General features: G+C 36.5%; 1 protein-coding gene and 1 long non-coding RNA gene across 6 annotated transcripts in view; one reads left to right on the forward strand and one right to left on the reverse strand.

The window, feature by feature from the left end:
- The first annotated feature begins 713 nt into the window (after window positions 1-713).
- Window positions 714-15062, forward strand: LOC149077129 (uncharacterized). Of its 4 annotated transcripts, none has more exons than XR_016194149.1 (4): window positions 714-820; window positions 1339-1549; window positions 10350-10550; window positions 14735-15062. It is a non-coding gene; the product is annotated as an uncharacterized LOC149077129 (long non-coding RNA). The 4 variants fall into 4 exon arrangements; XR_016194147.1 differs by lacking the exon at window positions 714-820 and adding an exon at window positions 827-921; XR_016194148.1 differs by lacking the exon at window positions 714-820 and adding an exon at window positions 928-1070.
- A 6289-nt stretch (window positions 15063-21351) lies between these two features.
- The window catches only part of LOC149077130 (BAR/IMD domain-containing adapter protein 2-like), a 61304-nt gene continuing 58603 nt past the window's right edge, over window positions 21352-24052 (reverse strand). For both annotated transcript variants that reach the window (XM_089244862.1, XM_089244863.1), the window contains exon 15: window positions 21352-21927. In XM_089244862.1, the coding sequence (XP_089100988.1) occupies window positions 21858-21927 (70 nt within the window). In that variant the 3' untranslated portion in view covers window positions 21352-21857. The remainder of the gene's footprint in view (window positions 21928-24052) is intronic.

Genomic DNA, 24052 nt, shown 5'->3' on the forward strand with positions numbered 1-24052 from the left:
AAATCCCGGGTCCCAGGGCTGAAGCCTTGACAGCCCACCCGTTGTGGGGGCCATGTCTAGACCACAGAAGCCTGTGAAAGAAACCGTAGCCTCTACAAGCGTGGAGCTGGCAGGGCTCAAGCCCGGGAACCAGTTCTGTCTTAACACATGAGCCCGGGGGCCTCAAGAGAAGAGGGGCCCTCAGAAAATCGAGAGGTAGTTGTATTTTTCGGGGATTTTCCATGTAGGGAATTATAAAAATATTGGCTCTCGGGGCCCATGATGCTCTTAAAACGACCCTGCCAGGAACCCAGAAGAGTTCTTAACTTATTTTGTTTACTAGACCGTGAAAAATCTGGTCTGGGACCCATACCTAATATTTAAAATCATTGTACCAAATTTCGTAGACACCAATGCACGAAGGGAGGCAGTGCCGTCTTGACGCATGGGCCAACCCGGGGGCACGTCACGGAGGCCTTGAATGAAGAGCGGCGGGGGGGGGGGGGGAATAAAAAACGAGATATGGTTAAGATTTGCGAGATTAAGCATGTGAATTGGTAAGTAGGCATTTGCAGTGTGGATAGAGGGCTGAGCAGAATCAATTTGCCCAGGGGGACCCATGATGCTTTTAAGACGGCCGCGACTCCAGGCCATCTCTGGGCCGTTTTTCCAGGAGAGGATTTTGGCTGGGAATTTTTGAAGGACCTGGCAACTCTGACGACTACGCGCAGGCACTTTCGTTCCGATAAAGTCTAAAAATCATCTGGAATTGCTCTTGAGAGGTCTGGTTGGCCCGAAGAGCCGAAGACATAAAGCCCTGTATAATTGAAGAAGAAGAAAGGTTGGTTAAGACGACTTCATATCCTACTAACTCTGCAGCCGATAGCCCTGCTTAATTCAACTGTAACTGTAATATCCTACTAACAAGGAGTTCTAGATCTGGTGAGTTCTTCGGTCTTACACACGTCATATTTCCCATTGTCTTTGAATGATTAATGGATCGTCATGTGAATCCAGAAATCTCGAGGATTATGATAATCCTAAATGCGTGCGTTTCTCCGAATGGGGGGTTACTCGAACTGGGGACATCGGTAATGGTTAGGACAAGAGTCCAATTCGTTTTTTTTTTTTTGCCTAGATGGCCCTTTGGACTATACATTCTTCTCGCAGCTCTCTGTAGTCCCCTCCCCCCCCCCCCAATATCCTGCAGCCGGACCCTTATGGTGGGATCTTTGACAGGCCTTAATGGGGGGGGGGGGAAAGGGGAAACTTTCGTCCCCCCCAATGTTTTATTCATGTTGATGCCTCTGAGAGCCGTTCGCACATTGATGTTCGTCTTTTTTTGATTTCCAATCCAAGTTTAGTCTGTTTGCGTCATGGACTCGTCAGCACTTTGTCATGGGAGCTTCCAGGAGAATTTTAGAGCCTATTCGACACCAGATGAAAAATTTCTAACCAGCAGGATTACCTTGAAGAACATAATCCTCTGGATTGACGATGCTCATCTCTCAGAAGAGTTTTCTGCAGCGTATATATCACTTATCTTCAACAAGGTTGTCAAGCGCATTAAGTAAGTTGATATGGTTCATTTTAGTATTAACTTGCACACGCATCTTCGTTTAACCACGTAGGTTTACCCGGAGACCTCTATTGTATGAGGAGGAGGGGGGGGGGCAGTAATAATGAGATCTGGTGGTAGAATTTCCGGGGGAGGGGTGTAACTCATACTTGCTGAATCCGTGGTCCTTGGAATTATCTGATGTGTCCCATAAAACTCAGAAATCTAATTTCGTAAAAATGAACTAAATGGCACAGTTACAGATCCCCTTTATATTGCGTAAATCGTGCTGCAGTTAACATCACTTAAGTGGCCTGCGGAACATTTCCTGATCTACTTAAGAGACCAGCAGTGTATTCACAAATCACGTGAGATCTCGTTTCATAAGACTTAAGTGGCCCACAGCACAATTAAAGCTCACTTAAATTTAGGGCAGCATCTTCCTCACTTACCGAACACGGCCAGGCATTGTCGCTTGCGCAATTTAGAGCGGTATTCACAGACATGTTTTAAACTGTAGTCACAATTTTTGGATAAGAGATCAACAGAGATTGGTTAAAAATCTGAATCTAACCAATCCGTGTCGATCTCTTATCGAAAAATTGTGACTATAGTTTAAACCATGTCGGGGAATACCGCCCTGAAGCACGTGACCGCGGAGGGCGTAGCTGTGTAGGAAAAATGTTAGTCATTCTCTCGATTTGCAAATAACAGCATAAATATACACAGATAAGATGCACATAAAAATCAAGGACATATATATGCGAATAATTGAAACCAGTTCGTCGAACAATGCCAAATTATTTTTCATTTTTGATGCCAATGAAAAATTCACGTAAAATGGAAAAAAGTGTATATGTGCATTCCAAAGCAAAATAAATAAATGAAAAAGTATGCATTGTACTCGAGAATAATGTTTCATATTTTCTATTTTTTTGAAAAATGACATGGAATTCAAGGAAATGACTGAATTCAAATTTAAAAAATAGCAGATACATGGGCAGAAATGCGGAGAGGGGGCATAGGGATATTGCCCCCCCCCCCTCCCAGCGTCAAAGGTGAAGTTGACTAGTCTAATGTATATGTGTATACATAAATTGACATCATCATCATCTTGCCCCTCCCACTAATACTGTACCCCCTCCCAGACTTCCAAGTTTATCACCACCTAGGCTAGGATTACACTATAAAAGTTTCAAAGATTTTATAAAACTTTAAAAATGCAGCCAATAAGACTATCAGTTGCATTTGTATAATTAATATAATTTTGAATATAACTGGTACGATTATTGCTTGCATTTTTCAAGTTTTATAAAACTTTTATCAAGTATTTATAGTGTAATCCCGGCCTAAGGCAGATAAGCTTATCGCGAGAGATTTCTGCGTATTTTTCTAGCCTCATTCTAGTTTACATTCCTCAACCCTTTTTTTGGGATTCTGAATCTTTACAAAAAAAAAACTATTAGTAATATCACAAAGGAGAAAAAACAGGGCATTCCATCTTTGCGCCAACCATTTTGATAGAAAAAAGAGGGTTGCACTTGGCTCAGCATTTATCTGATCTGCTCCTGAAAAAAAAGCGTTCACTAGTTCTCTATCTTCCATTTTGGATTTATTTTCATTGCACAGTGGTCATTTTGTGCACACTTATCTGTTGTACCTATTGTGGGTACTAGAAGAATGGCCAATTTTAAAAAGTCCGATAAAAAGCTGTTGTATTTTCACTTTTGTAGATTTTTTTTAAAATTAAAATTCATTATATAATAGTAAATATGTTTTTCTTGTCCGTGCTCATCGGCCACACACTTGGAATATTTTCGAAGACCCGTGCTTTTGTATAATTGAAGAAACAAGTATTTAGGGCCCCAGCTGCATATAGAAGTAGACCCATTTCTATTTGGACCACATCATATGGATGAAACTGAAATTCGAAAAAAACAAATTCCGCAACAAAATATAAGATTTTAAATTCAAGTGGCCGGCACTGGTTGAACCCCCTCCTGCTGAATAATATTTTTAATATTGAGTTACATTTAAAGAGATCAATTCGTTAATTTCTTTTATCACCAGTTCTATTGCTTTCAAATAACTTCATTGAAACAATGAACTATAAATTCTTTTTGGAACAACTAAATTTTAAATTGATAATTTTTAATCAAAAATATTAATAATTCTCTATAAATGAGCAGTTGCCTGTTAGTGTAAGCAAATACTTCAATATTTTAAAAAATTATGTACGTGTATATTAAAGATTCTTTACCAATCTATCCATTTCATACTTAGCTTCCGACAAATAACTTCACCTGATAACTTTGGTTTGACCATATACTTCATTTCAGTTGATTATTAATAGAAACATGAATTAAATCACAGAACTTGAACACGTTAATTTGTCATACAAAAACATTTTATTTCACACATATGGGTCATACAGATCTATCGTAACCATAATTTAGTTGTTGCACTTTTCTTAAATCACAGCGCTTCAAGAATTTAATACGTTTTCTGTGATTCATTAACTTTCATCCGCATCTTCAAATGTTGATTTATCTGAAATGAAACGAGAGAGAGAATTTTTTTAAATTATTATGCTTATTAATCTTCAAAGTATGCTGTACATTTTATTTTAGTTGAGACAGGGTCAATTTCAAATCACCTGGCAAAATGCCAAAATGACACCCATAGTCTCAGATTTCAATGATTTTTTTTTTCATTTGTTGCTTTTACCATCTTTATTAACCATGTGAAATATTATTTGCATATCTCTAAAACTTTTTGAGAAAGAAAATGTTGAAATTTATCAAAAAATGAAGCATTAGGTACTTTTTCGAGGCTCAATTTTTAAGTGCCATTGTTTGAGAAAATAAATCATAACTTTTTTAATTTTCAATATATTCAAGTGAAATTTTCACTAAAGTGTTCACAAAAACATACCGAATATGAGTAAAAATAATTCATACACTTGCATTTGAAATTCACGTGCAAAAAAATTATGTGAACTTTGTTTTTGTGGAATTTTTCATTAGAAAAAATACAATTTTTCTAATGCATTTTTAGACCAGAGGCACAGCAGTTACCAAAACAACTTTTATTTTAAATTTCTCTTAAGTATATGAAGTAAAAGACTGGAGAAAAAAAAATAATGTTTTTTTGACCGTTAATATATTTATTCTGGCTCTCAACACAAATTCATTGAAATAAGACTGGATCGTTCTGATTTCAAATCGTTCAACTAAATACTAAAATTCAACCCATCATCCCAGATTCCAATTATTATTTTTTGTTTATTGCTTCTACCATCCTTGTTGACCATCAAAATTTCATGTACATATCTCAAAAAAATTTTGAGAAAAATTTCCTAACCCCCCCCCCTTCCCCCGCGAATGATGTCTCTAAGGCTAACCCCATTCAAGCAATATTATTTATGAAAATATATCATAACTTTGCAGATAAATTTATTTTTTCAAGTGCTTCTTCTTTAGAAATTGACATTTCCAAGTTACTTATCTCTACATCACTATCACTGTTCATTTCTTCTCAGTATTCCGTTTCTTCACCTAATTTATTGATGTGTTTATTCACTTTGTCCCTACAAGCATGGCATATTTTTAACCTTGGAATTGATTTTGTGCAACCATCTATTTCATTTATACCCGAAAAATGCAAGTTTACTATCCTTAAACCTTTTATTTTTTTCTTATGGCATTTAAAAAGATTAAAGCACAAAGTATGTTTCATAGTTCGGATATTCTTCTTTAAGAAAAAAGCTCTATGATGCTTACACACAGTAGATAAATGTGCAGAACTTGATCCACTCTTCAAGATAAAAATATTGATGTCGGATGGGTCTAATGATGTAATGATGATTAACAGATTTTTCACTTTTACGTAGCACTTTTAATGACAGTCAGATCCAGTTTCTTCTTCAACACTATAAATTTCAAGTGTCTTCTGATATTTTACTTTGAATTCCGAATTATATAAAATATTTAGCTTTAATGGGAATTGTGCTTTCATAAGAAAAATTTTCTAACCCTGGAGTAGGCTACTGAGTAGGCTCACTAGTCAGTGAGCGAAGAATGACCAAGTGAATGAGTCAGTAAATGATATACAGTAGTTAGTGAGTGAACGACAGAGATGGTGAGTTAGCAAACTAGTGACAGATTGAGCAACCTAGAAATTGAGTAAATGACTTAGAGAGTGAGTGGCAACTTAGTGGTAGACTAAGTGATCTAGTGTGTAACAGAATGAATGACAAAGTGCATGACCTGGTGATTGAGTGTGTGACAGAGTGTGCAACATTCACTTACTCACCCGATCATTCGTTCACATATGTTGATATGTTTTGTGAATTTTCTGGACACACAGTACAAAAGCACTTTTTCGACATTCGGGCGACTCACCATAATTTTATCACAGTAGGAACCAAGATGTATCAACTGTGTTTTTTAAAGGAGGCCAGGCATTGCACACAGATTCATGTCTAGATGTGTTTACCTACGGCTTGACAAATCCCAGGTACCAAGTCGCCATGGTGAAAAAAAAATTTATATTGGCAACTAAAATTTCCTATGCACGATCACAAAATTTTTGGAATTTATATTTGTGCATCTTCTAACATGAGAATGGTTACTAATAGCTGAAAAACTCTAATAATTTATTTTTTACCTTGGACTATTTTTCTTAAAAATATACTTGGCTGGCACCATGAATGTTTTTAAATTTTTCTAGCCCTGTTTCTACCCTAAAGTTTCGGCCATGGAACAGATGAAGAGAAAAACCCTATTGGCTGACAGCTTACTTTTTATTTTCACTCTAATTGCCACTTTTGCTCTAAAACAGATCCTTAATAATCTCTTGTGGGCCCCCATTTAAGTTAATATATAAATTTTGCAATGTCGTATGGTGTCACTGTGGTTGAAAGGTGCGATATTATTTGTTGTAAAGTAATATTGATTGTTTTAATATTCCCAAAATAATGCTCATCAAAGAATATAATTTTTTTCAAAGAATTAATACCATTGTTTTTCAGTTAGAAAAAATGTCCAAGGCTACTTTTTTTAATGTTCTCCCTGTTCTTTGCATATTTGTTCCAATGGGGTTGTGATACAAATGAAAATAAGGCAATATAATGTTGAAATTTGTGTGATTGAATCATGTATGGAAATATTTTTTTCCATGAAAATAATAATGGATACTGTTGCTTAAAGGCAAATACATAGAATTAAAATTACCTTTGTTTGCTTGCAAAGCATATTTCAGAACCCTTCATTTGCTCCATGAAAACCTCCACATAACTTCGCAGCTAGCCACTGCCCAGTTACTAGGAAACAAAATTTTTTGAGAGTTAGAAAAACCTCACTGTACAAATGCATCAGCTGTTTACTCACAGCATGATTAAAAAATAAATCTTGTTAAAAAAATTTAAATTTCATAAAGTCTCAATGTTCTATTTTAAATTTAGATGATTGAACAGTTAAAGATTGATAATCAAATCAAGATTTTAATCATTCAGTGAATGAGATTGAGAAAAATTAATGCTTAACATTAAGACAAATTTACCACGCTTTATTTAAATTTTAACATTGCATTATTTATTTATTTTTGGTGATAAGTAAAGTTTTGTCAATTAGGTACAATATTTTATTATCAATCAGTTGTAGCTTATCAGTTACTTTATGCATTAAAGGGAGATTGATCTAAAACATATTTGCAATTTCTTTATTTATTACTGATTATATAACATATAGTCATCCAAGCACAAATTTTCATGTCAATAATCAAAATTATTTATTTACACACATGCTCAATTTATATAGACAAATTTTCATTAAAAAAATTAAATACAGCACAACACATAGAATGTGAAACTTTAATCTGATGTTATAGTGATTACAGATTTATATATTTCATTTGCCATGTAAATATGTCCAATATAAACCAAAATAGACATAGCTATTTTATATTTTTCAGCATCGCCAAGTGGGATTCACTGCCCATCGATTGCGTGACATTATGGCCATTTATATTTTTAAACACCACATTTAGCGGCCAAAAATTTTTTTATTAAGAATACCTTTAAAAACTCTTCCTACATAGTTTGATAGCTACAAAATAATTTCTATCTTAGTATGAACATGCTCAGGGTCGTATTTATGTTTTTTCTGCCTGTGGGCTACAAATTTTGCTGCCCCTTCTCATTTCAGTCTAGCTTTTTACTCATCCCCCTTCCACCCCTCCCATTATATTACTAACTAGCTATAGTACCCGGCGCTGCCCGGGTTTTCTTCAATGAGGCTTTTTAGATCACGTGATAGCTCCATCTTTCTTTGAGAGACATGCAAACCGTGTCCACGTTAACCAATATACGGCAACTTTCTGCGCAGCTCATGAAATAAACAAACTTAGATTTAAAGAAACATAGAAATCAAAAAATATTTCTTTCCTTTTCCAAGGACTCCTAGGTATTTCGACCCCCCCCCCTTTTGAACTTCAAGTTATCCATCTGACTATTTCTGCTTCAAAAAATGCTTAATTAAAAGCTGTGGAAATTCTTCTATTTATGGGCCCATAAATAATTTTAAAACAATCTAAACTATATGAATTTATGCAGTTGAATATCAAAAGACAATACGGATGCATTAATTTTCATGCCTGGGAAGATTTAAATAAAAGTTGAAATCAATGTTATTGCCTGGATATCCAACTCAAAATTAGGTCCGGCTAATTAATTCACATTTAATTTTCTGGGTTTCGTATCTTTAAGTGAACTCAATATTTCAAAAATTGAGAATTCAATACAATTTTCAAAATTATTGATGTGGTAGAAAATCCCACTAAACTTCCGCATTTCTACAGTTAAAATTGGCAATTTTAACACTGATTTCTATAAGGATCATCCTTTGCCTTACCCTCAAAGTGATGCTGATGATGGCTCCTATTCTAAAGGCTCTTATTACTGGGAGGATTGAAAAAGTGGCAGGTCATTACAAAGGCATAAACTATTATACATACAGTAACAGGATTAGAGAAGTGAGAAACCGTTGTAAAGGCATATACACTTCTGAAACTCATTGCTAGGGAACCACAGTAACCAAAGTAAACATTCCGAAAGTGATTGTTGAGGCCCAAAAACCATTGTTGCCCGACAGTTTTTTGCCCATTTGGGGCATTTGCCCTGCTGCGACGAAATTTTAAAGTAGCCTATATCGTTCAAGTCGAGTGCTATTTGGTATATATGTAAAATTTGGTGATGATCAATCTAAAATTGTAGATTTGTATAGAGAACATACACACAGACAGACACACAGAAAATCAATTTTATATATATTACTAATAAATCAAACAAAAAAGGGGTACTGTATATAAATGCACTTAACTTTTACTTTTCTGTCCTGTATCCTATTCCGATCCATAATGATTGCCATATAACGCGGAACGAGTGCTCAACCTCCAGCCCTCAGGCATCTACATATTGATGAAAAACACTGATAAATTTAATTGGATTGCATGGTGCATGCATTCGAATATGAAAGTATATTCTAATACATTCGCCCGGCCCACCCGGGCACCTCACAAAAATGGGATCTGGTTGAGATTTTTGAAAATTTGCCTGATAGGGCCTCAGAAAAATTATTTGGCCCAGGGGCCCATGATGCTCTTAAGAAGGCCCTGATTATAGTGGCTATACTTGTATTCACTGTAACTCAATGACGTCATGAACAGTCCTTACTTTTGACCAATAGAAGGCAGAGATTCTTCATCTTGACCCTCCAAGACCGTGGAATATGGGGCGCATTTGGCAGGATTTTCCTTTCCTCCTTGGCGCGATACGTAAGATACGGTGAGAAAATGTGGGTAGAGCTTTTCTCTGGAATATTCTTGTCATAACGAAGAAGAATAGGGGGGAGAAAATGAAGTGACAGAGAGATAACACACATGATCAAAACAAAAGATGTGGTTTTCTTTTCTCTACTTCTTTTCACGGCAACCCAATGGTGCCCCCACCACATTATGTGGCTGGGCACATCAGTGCTGACTTGACACATGAGCCCAGGGAAGTGGGTAGGCTCAATGGCATAGGCGGTCTCGTGTTCATGAGATGTGGTGCAGTGATTTTCGGGAGAAAGCGTAGAAATCTATAAGAAGGTACTTTCAACTAATTTGGGGGCCCCCGCAATATGATTTTGCCCCGGGAGCCGATGGAGCTATTAAGACAGCCCTGAGCCCATAGGCTGGGATCTTTGGTGAGCCAAGGATACAGGATTTTTCACGGCGCTTTATTTTGTATTGATAGTGTGTTGGGGGGAAAAAAAGATTCATCCTGGGTTTAGTGCCGTCTTAATGCATGGGCCGAACTGGGCATGGCCCGAGGGACTCAAGTGCAGAAGTGGGGGGGGGGGGGACTTTTGAAAATGATATCTGGTTAAAATTTTCGAGAGAAATGCATGTTAATTGGTAAGCAGGAATGTCTAGCCAGGTGGGGGAGGGGGGGGGGGTGTCTCAGAAAAATTTCTTTATAGGGCTGCAACTGGGGGGGGTGGGGGTTGCAGGCGGATCTGGTGCCTCAAGCACCGAACCAGAGAGGGCGCAAATTTCACCCATTAACTCCCTCCTTCAGTATTAGTGGGGCCAAAATATGTTCTTGCCCCGACTGACCATCTAATTGCTGCCCAGTGCCTGGAAGTCCATGATGGTCTTAAGACGGCTCTGGGTTTCCTGTGGCTCCCAACTTGGTAAAATACCAGGCAAAAGTGAAAAAAAAAATTCTTTGGTCACTGCCTTAAAACTTTTCAATTTCTTTTGCTTTCAGATGACTCCAGCAGAAAAAAGAATTTACTGACATGATTAATCGGAAAGTGGGCTTTGCTCAGATGAGGAAGCAATACTGTCCAGATGGATTTCTCGCATTCAAAAATTTCTTCAAATGGTGTAAAGTAAGTGGTGTTCCAATGAAAATGAAGGAAGCGGAAGATTTGTTCTTCATGGGGAAGTATGTGGGAGGAAATAAAAGGTAAGGGGATATTCAAGTATTATGTAAGCAAATTTTTAGCTATTTTTGACTCCCCCCTTGTCAGCAAAATTTCGTCATCACTGCCCTCTACCTCCTAACACATATTGGCGGGATTAAAAACGTATGCGGGAGGGGCATAGAAGGCTCGTGCGCTCTCCCCCCCCCCCAGACGAAAAAAAAAAAATTTGTAATGCAAAAAATATTTAAAAAAAAATTAAAATTTTGAAAAAAAAACCTTTATACATTATTATAATCGATTTATTTTAATTTCAATGCTATTTAAAAGGTAAGAACTCAAAATTTTTCTTTAAAATATTCATTGCAACCCACCCTTTAAGCCATATATGGTAAACTCTTGACCCGCGGACTAAATGTGGCCCTGAAGGTTTCTTTCTTTCAAACTGAGAACAACTTGTGTCTATCACCATTTATAGGTGATCGAAGGTTATCTGATGTGGCTTGCTTCCCCCCCCCCCCCCAAACCTAATTTTTTAAAATGAACTAAGCAGCACATTTACTAATCACTTGAATTATACTAGTGGCTGAAGTCCAAAGCATTTAAGTGGCCTGTGGCACATTTTCAGATCACTGAAGTAGGCCTCAAAGATCGCTTTCACTTTCAAAGATCACCTTAGTAACCCGTGACACAGTCACAGAACACTTTAACGATCCGTGGAACATTTAGAGATCCCCTGAGTGACGTGCAGCACAGTTTTAGAGTACTTAAGTGGCCCCCAGTGCGGTTCTACATCACTCAAGTTACCCGCGGAACATTCCCAGATTACTTAAGTGATCTTTGGCATAATTACAGATCACTTGAGTGATGTGTGGCACAGTTCCAGAGCACTTAAGCGGCCAGGAAACATTTCCAGAGCACTTGAAGGAACCGTGCCCCAGGGAGCAACCATTAACAACTCACTAACAGCAATTTAGTGTGTCCCTGGGGTTTATAATAATTACTTAAGTATTATATTTTACATAAGTAATTATCACACTGTAGATATACATTCACATATCATCATATGAGTCAGACAATCATTTGATCTTTCAACATAAAAAAAGAACCTATATACAGAAGCAGATCAGTTCGTCAATCACCCAACTTTCCACGACATCAAAGAACACTGATGCAAGTTATATTTGTCAATTTATGTATTATAACTTACAGTATTAAGTATTAACATATATTTTATATGCACTTCAATACACATATTATCACGAGCTTGAAGATTACATATTTTAGTAGAAAATCAGTAAATGACAAATTTAAAAAAAAGTAATAAATAAAAAAAAAAAAAAAAAAAAAAAATATATATATATATATATATATATATATATACAGGGTGATCAGCGAATAAGCCCTTATTTCAAAATTAAATATCTCTACAACAAAGATCAATAGAATTATGCGGTAAACGGTACGTTTATTAGCAAAACTGTAAGAATGTTGTACAGAAATTTCGAAAATTTAGTTGTTTTTTTTTAATTTTTTAAAATTAAAAAAAAAAACAAAACTGGAGATTTTGGGGTTCTGAAAATCCTCATTCGCGTAAAGAGAAACCACTGCATTCTCCTAAAGTTACTGCATGGGCTGCTGTATGCGCCAGAGGCATTACCGGCCCCTTCTTCATGCGAGAAACGATTACTACTGAACGTTACATTACAATTTTGGAACAATTTGTCAGCACACATGGCGCATACCGCAGCCCATGCAGTAACTTTAGGTGAATGCAGTGGGTCCTCAGGGAATGTGTGCTAATGAATTGTTGGGGCCAGTCGCACAGATATACAGGAGTAGTGTTGCTGAGGGTATTGTCCCAAGGGATTGGAAACTTGCTAACGTTGTTCCAATATTTAAGAAGAGTAGTAGAGAAGTGGCGTCCAATTATCGTCAAGTGAGTTTGACGAGCTCCCTCTCGAAAACTCCCCCCTGGAAATTATCATCAAAAGGCAGTTTGTGAAGTAGATAGACGAGAATAATGTATTGTCGGATAATCAGTATGGGTTTAGGAAGGGGAAGTCATGTGTAACTAACCTCCTTTGCTTCTATGATCATGTGACTAAGACTTTGGGTGAGAGCAATAATGTAGATGTTGTTTATCTTGATTTCCAGAAGGCATTCAATCGGGTCCAACATGGTAAACTCTTGAAGCGTTTACACGAGATTGGGATTGGGGGCAACTTGCTGAATTGAATAGAATCGTGATTAAGAGATAGATCCCAATGAGTTATGGTGAACAGGGAATTCTCTGGGTGGACAGGCATCACAAGTGGAGTTCCCGAAGGAAGTGTCCTTGGGCCCCATACTTTTTTCACTTTTTATCGATAAACTCGATCAGGGTATCGATGGGATTGCTAGCAAATTCACAGATGATGTGAAGCTAATGGAGGTAATCGGGAATCAAAGTGACAGGGAGTTGTTACAAACCAACTTAAACAGGATTGCAGCATGGGCAAATGAATGGAGCATGACGTTTAACATTGACAAGTACATTATCGCTCATTTTGGTTTGAAAAATCCACTGTTCTCTTACGAGTTGAATGGTGTCACTATCACGAATGCAACTAGTGTCACCGACTTGGGAATTCTCATTGATGAGTGGCTTAGGTTTTCTGAACATTGTGCAGCGGTGGTCAAAAAAGCGAATAGAATGCTTGGTCTCATTTTCAAAAAGGTCTCTTCACATTCTCCTAAAGTCATTTTTCCATTTTTCTGAATCTTAGTTCATCCTGGACTGGAGTATGCTGTGAGGTTTTGGAGACCATACGTACAGAAGGACATAGACTTGGTTGAAGGGGTGCAGAGAACAGCCATGCGTGCTCTTGTTGGCACACAAGGCTTGAGCTATAAAGAAAGACGGGATTTTGTGAATGTTTACATTGGAAGAACGCAGATGTCGGGGGAGGGGGACTTGATCACAGTGTTTAAAATTTTTAACGGGATGGATAGGATGGATAGAAGAGCTACACATGTCCTTATTGGCACACAGGATCGAAGTGTTCAAAATTTTCAGCGGGATGGATAGGATGGACCATGAATTGTTAGTATACCGTCAATCGACTGCTTTTACAAGGGGGCACCAGTATCGATTGGTACAGGACAATGCGAGGTTATGGTGTTGCAGGGAATTTTTCTCTAATAGGGTTGTTAATAAATGGAATAGCCTACTCCCGGAGGTAGTAAATTGTAACACAATTGACACGTTTAAAAATAAATATGATAAACATGTTGGGGTAAATCGAGAAGCTATCCATACTTAGAATAAGACGACCATAAGTATTCTTATGGGCATTGTATAATATTTTATCATGTATATAAAGTGTTTGTACAGTCGAATCCAATCTTTTTTTACGTATAACATTAATAATAGCCAATTACTTAGAAGAATCTCTGCGACAGATTTGGACGTTATTTATAGTACCAATTTTAACTGTGCTGATCACATTAGAAATCTTTGCTCTGTTCATATAAAAAACTTGGCTTGCTTAAAAGAATGTCGAGAGATTTCAATGATAGTAATACTTTAATATCCTTTTTTAATATGCTTATATGATCTAAACTGGAATATGCTTCAATTATCTGGAACCCTTTTCATGCTTGCCATATTAAGAGTCTTGAAATTATTCAAAACAATTTTCTTAGGTATTTATATTTAAAAAAAACATGGTTTTTATAACAATATTCTATCTGCTACCCACCCATGAAACAGTTTCAGTGTTATTAGTTTACAAAAATGCAGAGAGTACTTGCTTGTTATTTTTTTTCAAGAAACTGTTGACTAACCAAATTGATTGCATACCCATTCTTAACGAAATCTGTTTGAATATTAAGTGTGAAGATTAATTGCTTATTTGCCATGAAATCATTCAGTACTAATATTGCTAATTACTGAAATTATCTAATTTTATAATGAGCCTCCTCAACATCTAGATATTTTTCATTCGTCTGTTATCGACTTTAAAAGATGTTTGCTGTGATTGCATTGAATATATCTTTTGTATAGAATTTTTATATTTTTCATAACTTTCATTACTTTTTATTTGTCTTTAGTGTACTTTATCATGTTGTCATTTTTTCTATTCTGTGCGAATTTTTATTTTTTACTTCAAGCTGTAATTGGGTTTTAAACCTGTAGCTTAGATTTATTTATTTAAAATTAAAATCTCTCTCTCCCTCTCATCAGCAGACGGCTGGTATGAGCGCAGCAGCGAATGTGATGAACTGCCTCCCTGACGTGGCTGGTTACGGCGGTGCCCACAAAGAACTGTTCGATGGGAGTGGATGTGGCAAAGGAATGGCCGGCCGAGCAGGCATTGAAAAGAAAACTGTGTAGGTTCTAGGCTACAAGTATGATGAAACCCAGATTTACTTGTTCTTGTGTCTTCCAAAGGTTGTCTGGTTATCAGCTCATCTATAGCTAGGGTACATTTTTTTTTTTTTTACAGAAAACATTCATCTTTTGCAAATGTAATATACACAAACAATAAGTAGTAAAGAGAGTCACCATGTTATGACTGGTCTCTTGGTCCATCCATGGAGTAGTCTTTCTCAACTTGATCGATTACTATAAGTTATTGATTACCTTCAGGGATTTTACTTAACCTAAGTCGCAACCCGAGAAGGGTTGTTCAACAGCCAGGGGCTATATGGGCCACAACAAAATTAAATTTGATTAGCAGGGACTTGCGAAATGGGTTGTACAAATCCAGTCACACCCAGCAGTGGGGAATTTACAGGGGTGCTTAGCGAGACGAGAATTGCAAATTTGGAGGGTGGTATACTTGTGTTGCATAGCAACTTTTCGTTACTTTAACCATGATGTAAAATTCCAATTAAATATAATTGAATGAAGATGGGTCATAATGATATTCAAATTAAAGTTACTGCCAGACAGTACATAGATTCCTTAAGAAACCTTGACTTTATTCACAATATCTAGATAATCATGTTACAAAACAATCATATTAAATCAAATAACACTACTAATAACTAAACATTGTTAATTAATATTTCAAGATACTGGCGCTCTTAAATCACCTGAATTAAAGTCACACCTATTTTGCTCCATAGAAGCTTGGCCCTTTCCGAGAGAGAGTTCAAAACGCGACTACCCCATGAAAAACTTTACCCTCCCTGCTGAAAATCCTCGTGTTTTTTACACAAAGTTGATGATTTCTGCTATTGGGCGAAAGCAATCACCTGATATCTATGGGGTTTTCATTGGCTCAGCGTCACAATGTCTGGAGAGAGTTGTTGTGTAATAAGTACTTATTTCGGTACTCAAGTGCATCGTAGAATTCCTTGGCAAGGGAAAGGTGAACACACGTGTTGCTTCATATATTGATGTGTGTTTTGTGGTTTCTCTATGTGAAAGAGGGAGGGGAGAGTGAGTGTTGGTGCACTCTTGACATATTACCTACAGGAAGTGGGGGGGGGGAGAATTTTATACAAAGTAAAATTTTCAAATACTAGATGGTTGAGACATCATTACATATAGCATAATAGAAAAGGTGAGAGTGAATCAACATACATGACAACGATAATGTAAACACGGTAAACATAATGTGGTGTACAACAAAACGAACAAAAACATGAAATGTTAATGCAACAAGCAGAGTTCAATAATAATAATAAAAAAACATATGGTGCATGTATATGTATGCACTTTACAAAGGTATGTGGGTTTGTAAATAGCTGAGCATGACTATATGTGTCGGGAAGAAAAACAAAGTATATGGCATCATAGATGTAGATAGTATCATAGTTTGTGTAAAAAAAAGAAAAGAATTTTGTATTAGCAAAGTCAAATGTGATACTATACGAATCAAATAACAATGCTATAAAAATGTTGATTTCAAGTATGTGTTGAACATGGTGTTATATAGAATAACAAAGAAAAGTATACAAACTTGATACACAGTGCTTGATCTATGACGAATACCATTGCAGAATATATTCGGTGTGTTTCAGCTCCAAGGGATAGAAAAAGGAAATGTTAGACATAACACGCATATAAAAACCAAGTAATCACACACTATAACTATCTTTCAATTTCCAAGAACTAATTTATGACGCGATAGGCCTATTATAACAACTAATTGACTTCAACACTCTAGGTGTCCATGAACATAGTGAACAGAACCTTTTTATATATATCAACAACTACTGCAATTAATTTTCACTTCAACACAATTAAAAAAAAAGATTTCACCTTGAAAGACATAATACATGCATGATATTTTTCATAACTTCAATTTTAAACTAGAAAGAAAAACTTAAAAAAAAAAAAAAATTATTTTGCTCACATATACAGTAATATCTAAGTTACACACACCATATATAAGACATAGAAGACAATGAGTGAGTGAGCGAGAGTACCAGTACCTATTTAATGATATGCTATAGAAGCCTTAAGCGTTACACAAATTGAAGAAAAAAAATTCAAGATCACACACAAAAAAATATATATATATTGATATCACATAGTTGATGCATGACATACAAGCCAAGAACTTAAAGTAGATGCAGTCACTAGACTGGGTCAGTTCTTGTTAGTGGACATATAAGTGACGAGTGGCACAGTGGTTATAAAAATTTAAAAATAAGATTCAACACAATAAGAATAATAAAATGTAAGTGGGCTTTCCTAAGTGAGTGGGAAATTTGAATTATGTGGGACATCAGCAACCCGACCTGCGGTCATATTCTCGTCTAAAAACTGGAAGACCCCACCCTACATTTGAGAGACTAAGTGAACGAACTAGCCTGTGACGGTACACTAGCAAGACCTTTGGTGGTTTCCGGTAGCGAGAGGTCCACTGGGACCTAAAAAAGTGATATCCCCTCACAAAGGTAACTCTAGGGCCCAAGGAACAAGGTGTGAATATATAAAGGAAAAGAAAAAACAACAATAGCACATATCTAATTTAACCTAGTATATGATTACCAACACAATCCTCAAGCCTCAAGAAACGACTAAGGATGATACCTATCTGGAGGACGAACAAATGACCTCAAATTATACCTAGTGGAGGTACGATGGACTTGAGGTGCAGATTACACTAACGAAAGAGAACACAAATATGGGAATAACAATGTCATATCATCCATGTTAGTATGGTCTGAATAACTAGGCTTTGATGGTGTATTGTCAACAATAGAGACTTGTCAGTGAGCGCCTGTGTATAGTCCTTATGCGAATTGTCCATGTCATTGTTGACATGTTGTATTTGAAATTTTACAGGTGGCAACTGACCAATGACTTTGTAAGGGCCATGATTAAACTTTATTAATTTCTTACTAAGGTGAGGTTTTTGACAACTGGTACATACAGATAGACAATATCATGTAGATGAATATGTTTGTCCGTGGCCACTTTTTTCATGTATTTTCTTGTTGTACAGCTGCTAATTCAAGATTTTGGAACAGTATACTGAATGATTTTGTTAGAGTACGAGCTAACTTTTGGACAAATTCATGGTACGAGTTTGAGGACTCCGATGACAAATCAGGTGTGAGTAAGTGTACAGGGACCTGAAGTTCTCTGCCATATTGTAGAAATGCTGGTGTGTAACCAGTCGAAGAGTGTAATGAAGAATGATGAGAGAGAGCGCTAACAAGGCCCATGGTAAATGAGTATCCCAATCAGTATGTGTTTCATTGACAAGATGACTGAAAGATTGAATTAACGTGGCATTTAATCTTTCCAAGACACCATCACTTCGAGGATGATGTGTGACCACACGCATGTGTGGTGATTTTCTGTATACCGAGCTTTTTTTATACAGATTAGTCATTAGTTGAGATAGAGGATCAAATTTCCTATCTGTAAGTATTTCTACACCACATGTAGAAATGCACTTAGTTAAGACATGCAATCATGTCAGCTCTAATGTGTGGCACAGCATATGCTTCAGGCCATCGTGTGAAATAGTCTGACAATACTAAAAAATGTTGTAGGTAGTGGTCCTAGTCCATAGCTACATGTTCACCTGGACGAGTTAACAGAACTCTTAAGAATGGTGACTTGTCCTGTGGTCTATGACCACATTTTTCCATACAGGACATACATGAAGAGTTTAGTTAGTTTAATATTATGAAAGCAATATTTCTATTGAAGACGAGTAAGTGTTTGTAAATTCCCTGCATGTGTAGATGATGAGACATGTGACAATGACACGGCTTCTAGAATGTATAATATGGGGAGAATTGTTTTCATATTAAACGGTTTAGCTTTAGAATTAACACACAAGATGTCATTTTGGTAAAAAAAATTCATGTCCTTGTATTGTTTTGGCAAGTGTTTATTTTGTTATGCAGTCCTTGATGTGTTGATAGAATTTGTCATTGTCTTGTGCCAACTTCAAATCATCCAACAAGTGGTTGGGAACAAGTTCTAATTGTACGAAAGATACAGGCAAGACACGACGTGATAAATAGCCGTAATGTTGTGTCAGAAAGGTTTATGTTGAACTTGGAAAGTGTAATTCTGAAGTAACATGACCCATCTGGCAATACGACTGTGTGGGTCCTTGAGTTTCAGTACATTTGACAGACTAGCCTGATCACAATACAGGTGGTACCATAAAGATAAGTTTTAAAGTGTGACACAGCAAAAATAATAGCAAGTAGTTCACGTTCAGCTGTTGAGTAATTTAGTTCAGCACCCTTGAGTTTGCGCGAGGCAAAGGCTACAGGATGTCTTACACCATTGTCATCATCTTGTGCTATAACAGCACAGAGAGCTTGGGAGGATGCATCTGTATACAAAAACCAAGGATGGTCAAATTGTGGAAGCTTAAGACAAGGCTCTCTGAAACAATAGCATTGACAAGTGTGTCAAATGCAAGTTGTGCTTCCTGTGACCATATAAAAGACTGTTGATTTTATCAACTGAATCAGCGGTAAAGCAATTTGTGTATAGTTTGGAATAAATTTTCTATAGAACCCAGTCAAGCCGAGAAAAGATCTTGTTTGTTTTTTTGTTTACTGGCACTTTTGACTGCATTTATTTTGTTTGTGTCTGGTGTGACTTCACCATTTGAAATACGAAAACCCAAGTATTTGATTTCTCTTGCCAAAAATGTGCATTTAGAGGGTTTTAATTTAAGATTGTGAGTTCTTAAACGGTTAGAAAAAATTTTCAATTTCTCTAGATTTTCAGACACAGTAGTACTAGGCACATCATCATCAACATACGTTCCGAATTGCAAAGGACGCAAACCTGAGAGAACTATTTCCATGAGTCTCTAAAAAGAATTGGGAGCATTTCTCATACCAAACTCTCTTCCACTGGAACAGTCCATAGTCAGTAACAAAAGCAGTTTTGTGTGAATCTGAGGGATGTATTTTTATTTGAAAGAAAACCAGAATTTAGATCAAGAGACGAGAAAAAAAAAAAAAGAACTCAGAGTCTGTCAAGGATCTCATTCATGTTTGCCAATGGGTAGCTGTCTGGGACAGTCTTGGTGTTGAGCTTTCTCATGTCACAGCAAAGGCGATGAGTACCATCTTGTTTCTTGACAGAGTACTGGTGCAGTATATGGAGAATCTGATGATTCAATGATGTTAGTGTCCAAGAGGTCATTCAGCTGACTATACAACTCAGTCTTGAGCTTATGGGGCATTTTGTATGCTCGTTGCTGTACAGGAACATCATCGTAGAGATGTACACGTTTCTGGAGGGTGCCACAGCCAGACAAGTCCTTGAGAGAAGTGGCAAACTCATGATATTCATGTAGGAGATCCTCAAGAGCCGGGCGGGGGACCGCGCCAAGTTGAAATGAGTTGTCTCATCAAGTTCAGGAAAATCGTCTGGAGAGATAGGAAGGTCAGGTATCTTGTGCGCGTTGAACTCAATATTTTCAACTTTGGCCAAGGAAGTGTCGAATAGTATAGATGCAGATTCAGCTGAAGCGTTAAAAACCTTTTGCAAATACGTGTTGTCATCATGGGCGTGAAGAACATAAACTTGATTTGTATGTTTCATACCTTTAAAGAGTAAATAAGGAGACTTGAGTGATTGCGTCCCCGAGATCAGTAACTCAATCAGAATGGTCAATGAAAGTTCAGTATGAGGAGGAATAACAGTCTCTCTTGGTGCAAGCAGCAGAGGTTTTGACAGATGACACTGGAATTGGATGAGGAATGGTCAACGGCGCCATTGATTGATTTTTTTTATGCTCATTAAAGTGAAAACGATTTAGTTTTATATAACTCTGGGAGTAGAAAGGATCTAAAGTTAACAGGTTTTGTCATCAGGTGCCAGGGTTAAAACATTCAATTTTAGAGCAATATAGAGAGATAAACATCAGTGTAGTCGCACAAACCATTCAAATTCGGACATTGGGTGGTCTCCAGATATGAAGATAGGGGAATTGAAGAAAAAAAATACAGTGGAAAGAAAGAACACCCTATTTATACGACAGACTGAATCACTGCATAGTATTTGTTTTTAGCAGTGATTCTCCCATAATGTCTAACTTTTGGATTATGCTTAAAAGTTATCTGAATATGAAGAAAACAAAGAAAGGTCATGACATTAATGATTTTTGGACGAATTTAATCAATGACGACTTTACTTTAATCAAGAACACTTGGCCCAGGACGCTCTTAAGACGGCACTCATGGAGATGTAACGTCCAACAGCAATAATTTAAACAATAAATGCTTCTAATACACACCAGTAGTAAACATTTATCTGACTTTATTGAAATTCCAGAACAGTAAAAATGTATAAAGGGAATCTCCACACACATACAACCTATACATCTAAGAGGAAGATCTATAAAACTTCAAGAATTTATTCTTATAACATTCATCTTTATACAAAGACTAGCTTACTTCAATCATGCAGTTATAACATGGTTAAAAAAAGTGTTTTCTCTCATGCACAAAAAAACACTTGAAAAAATAACAATTTTCTGTTGCAAGGTTCAATAATTTGTTTTTAAAATACAAAATTTGATTTGAATCAAAGAAAAGTACCTTTTGAAGGAAAAATAAAACATTGCAAAATTCACAAAACAGTAAACTATGATTATAAACAGCTCAGTAACTAATTTTTTTCTTTTTATCCACTGATAACATCCCAAAAATGCCAGCAAATACTGAATCGTACATAGTAGTACTACATGCCTGATGTCATACAAATATTTTACTAACACCACCAATGCCATTGAAGAACATTTCCATTCTAGTGTGTATTTACATGAATCTGTCCTTTTACAAATAATTTATTGCAGCAGTGATATTGTTGCAGTTCGAACGTGCTTTTGATGGCGACATTTACTGGAGAAATTGCAACTTCAACTCAACATTGGAGCCGAGCGATCATTCGTTATCACTTTACGTAACTTGATAGAAGCAAATATATTTCTGTGAAAGGAAAATAATTTATTTATAGCTATATCGGTAGAAAATATAAGAAACCTAGAATAATAAATTACAAAATTCAGTAGGAGACACACAGTGACATATTTACGGGAGGGAAGGGGTTGATTAGCAGGCCCACGGCAAAAAGTTCAAAGGAGCGGCAAATTTGAGGAATGAGTGGTCAAGAACATTAGTAGAATGGGAAGAGTGCGGCAATACTTGTATAGCACTCAATAAATCCAGTGGCCCCACTGGGGGGGGGGGATGGGGCTAACAGTGCTCCAGCCCGGAATGGTTTTCATTTTTTCTCCTTTCGTTCTTTGAATTCACTATAGAGAGGCCCGTAAAAAGTATAGTCTGGGGGCCCAAAAAAAAAAAACCCAACCTAGGGAGTCCTGCTGCAGGATGTGGGGCCATGTAGATCCTCATCTGCCCAGACAGCTGGGGACTAGATGAGTGATTGCCTTAGTTTGCAAGCGCCCGAGTGAACGTTGCAAGCACTTAGAATGTTGAAAAGCATGCGAATAACCAAAAGAGTTACCCAAAGAGAGTGAGAGCATGTGAATAGCCAAAAGAGTGATCTAGAATATCTAAGTAAATGTGCAAATGGTCAAAGAGTGACCCATGAAGCAAGGCACCCTGTTAGCGAGCAACCAAAAGAGTGACCTAGAGGGAGTGCTAGTATGTGAGTAATCGGAACAGTGTGCCAAGCATGTGAATGAATGAAGTGTCTTTGAGAGTGTATGAGTGACCAAAAGTTGTACTTGCAAGAGTGGGGGGGGGGGGCCAAATGGGTTATAGTACAGGGTGGCGAATTCAAGAAAAGAGTAGTCAAGAAAATTAGATTAGAGTGGGAGAAGGGCGACAAAATTTGTATAGCTCACAGGTGGAAAAACCATAAATGCGCTTCTGGAGAGAGCCTGTAATTCTAATAATATATAATCAGCTAGGTTATTCAAAATTTAAAAAAAAAAAAAAAAAAGTACAAATTTAAAAATTGCAAAGCAAATGCAGAAAGATTGAATTGCAAAGAACACAGGGTGAGGGGGAAAAAAGTCCTAGGAGTGTTTTAAAAATTAATTTAAAAAAAATCAGCCATTTAAGAAAAAAAAAGGTGCAGTTTGGACTAAAATACGTTTTTTTAATGAATAAAAAAAGTTCAAAATGTCACTTATAGATGGTACAGTATCACAAAAACACAACATAAAATGTGACACAAACAGTGCATAATAAATATTTTGTACAATTTGTGTTACATAAAACGACCATATTTAAATATGAACACCCTTTCACATCACCTTATATGTAGCCCGAGCTGGAAAGGGTGCTCATGGTGAAATGTGATAGTTTCATGTAATACAAAATGTAATAAACATCAATTATTCACTGTCACATTTCAATGTTATGACAAATTTTTGCGATGCAGCATCATCTGTGAGTGAAAAATTGAACCTTTTTCAGTTATGTATTAAAAAAATCAATAACACTAAGTATTTTTGTGCAAATTACACTTTTTTTTACATCAATTCTGATTTTTTCACTAATTTTTAAAATATGTCCAGGATTTTACATCCACTCTTTATAAACTTATTTTAAATCTTTAAAATTAACTTTTCGGGCAGATTTGAACAAACAAAGTTTCTGTAGTACAGCAGAGCTTCTCCTTATTCAGCACTTAGACCAATTCCAAAACAATTCTGTAGTTTCCAATATTGAAAATCATTGGTAAGCAAACTTTTCAACTTATGGACTAGATTTCTTTCAAGGTTACTTTTAAAAGATTAATCTCTTTGAATGCCAATTATTGAAAAAAAAACAAACACAGATAAAATAGAAATAAATATTTGCCAAAAATACATTTAGAAATATGCTTTGTGGTCTGAACAAAAATCTGACATGGGTGAAATTGACTTGCATTATGTCGCTCATTAATGTTGCGAGTGCTGTTTTGTTTCTACAGTACATGTGTAGAAATCTGTAATAGCATTAAGCCTCTATTGGGTCTACAAAAAAACATTTTTAAAAATAATGTTTGTGAGATTAAATTTTTTTTCTATGGTGTGTCCAAAACATGGGCGGAGATGGGGGGGGGGGCTGATATAATGTATATATATATGAATTGACATCA

The sequence above is a fragment of the Pholcus phalangioides genome, unplaced genomic scaffold (assembly GCF_987345545.1).
Source record: "Pholcus phalangioides strain wild (caught in Gottingen) unplaced genomic scaffold, Ppha-v1.0 ptg000015l_1, whole genome shotgun sequence".
Taxonomy (NCBI): Eukaryota; Metazoa; Arthropoda; class Arachnida; order Araneae; family Pholcidae; genus Pholcus; species Pholcus phalangioides.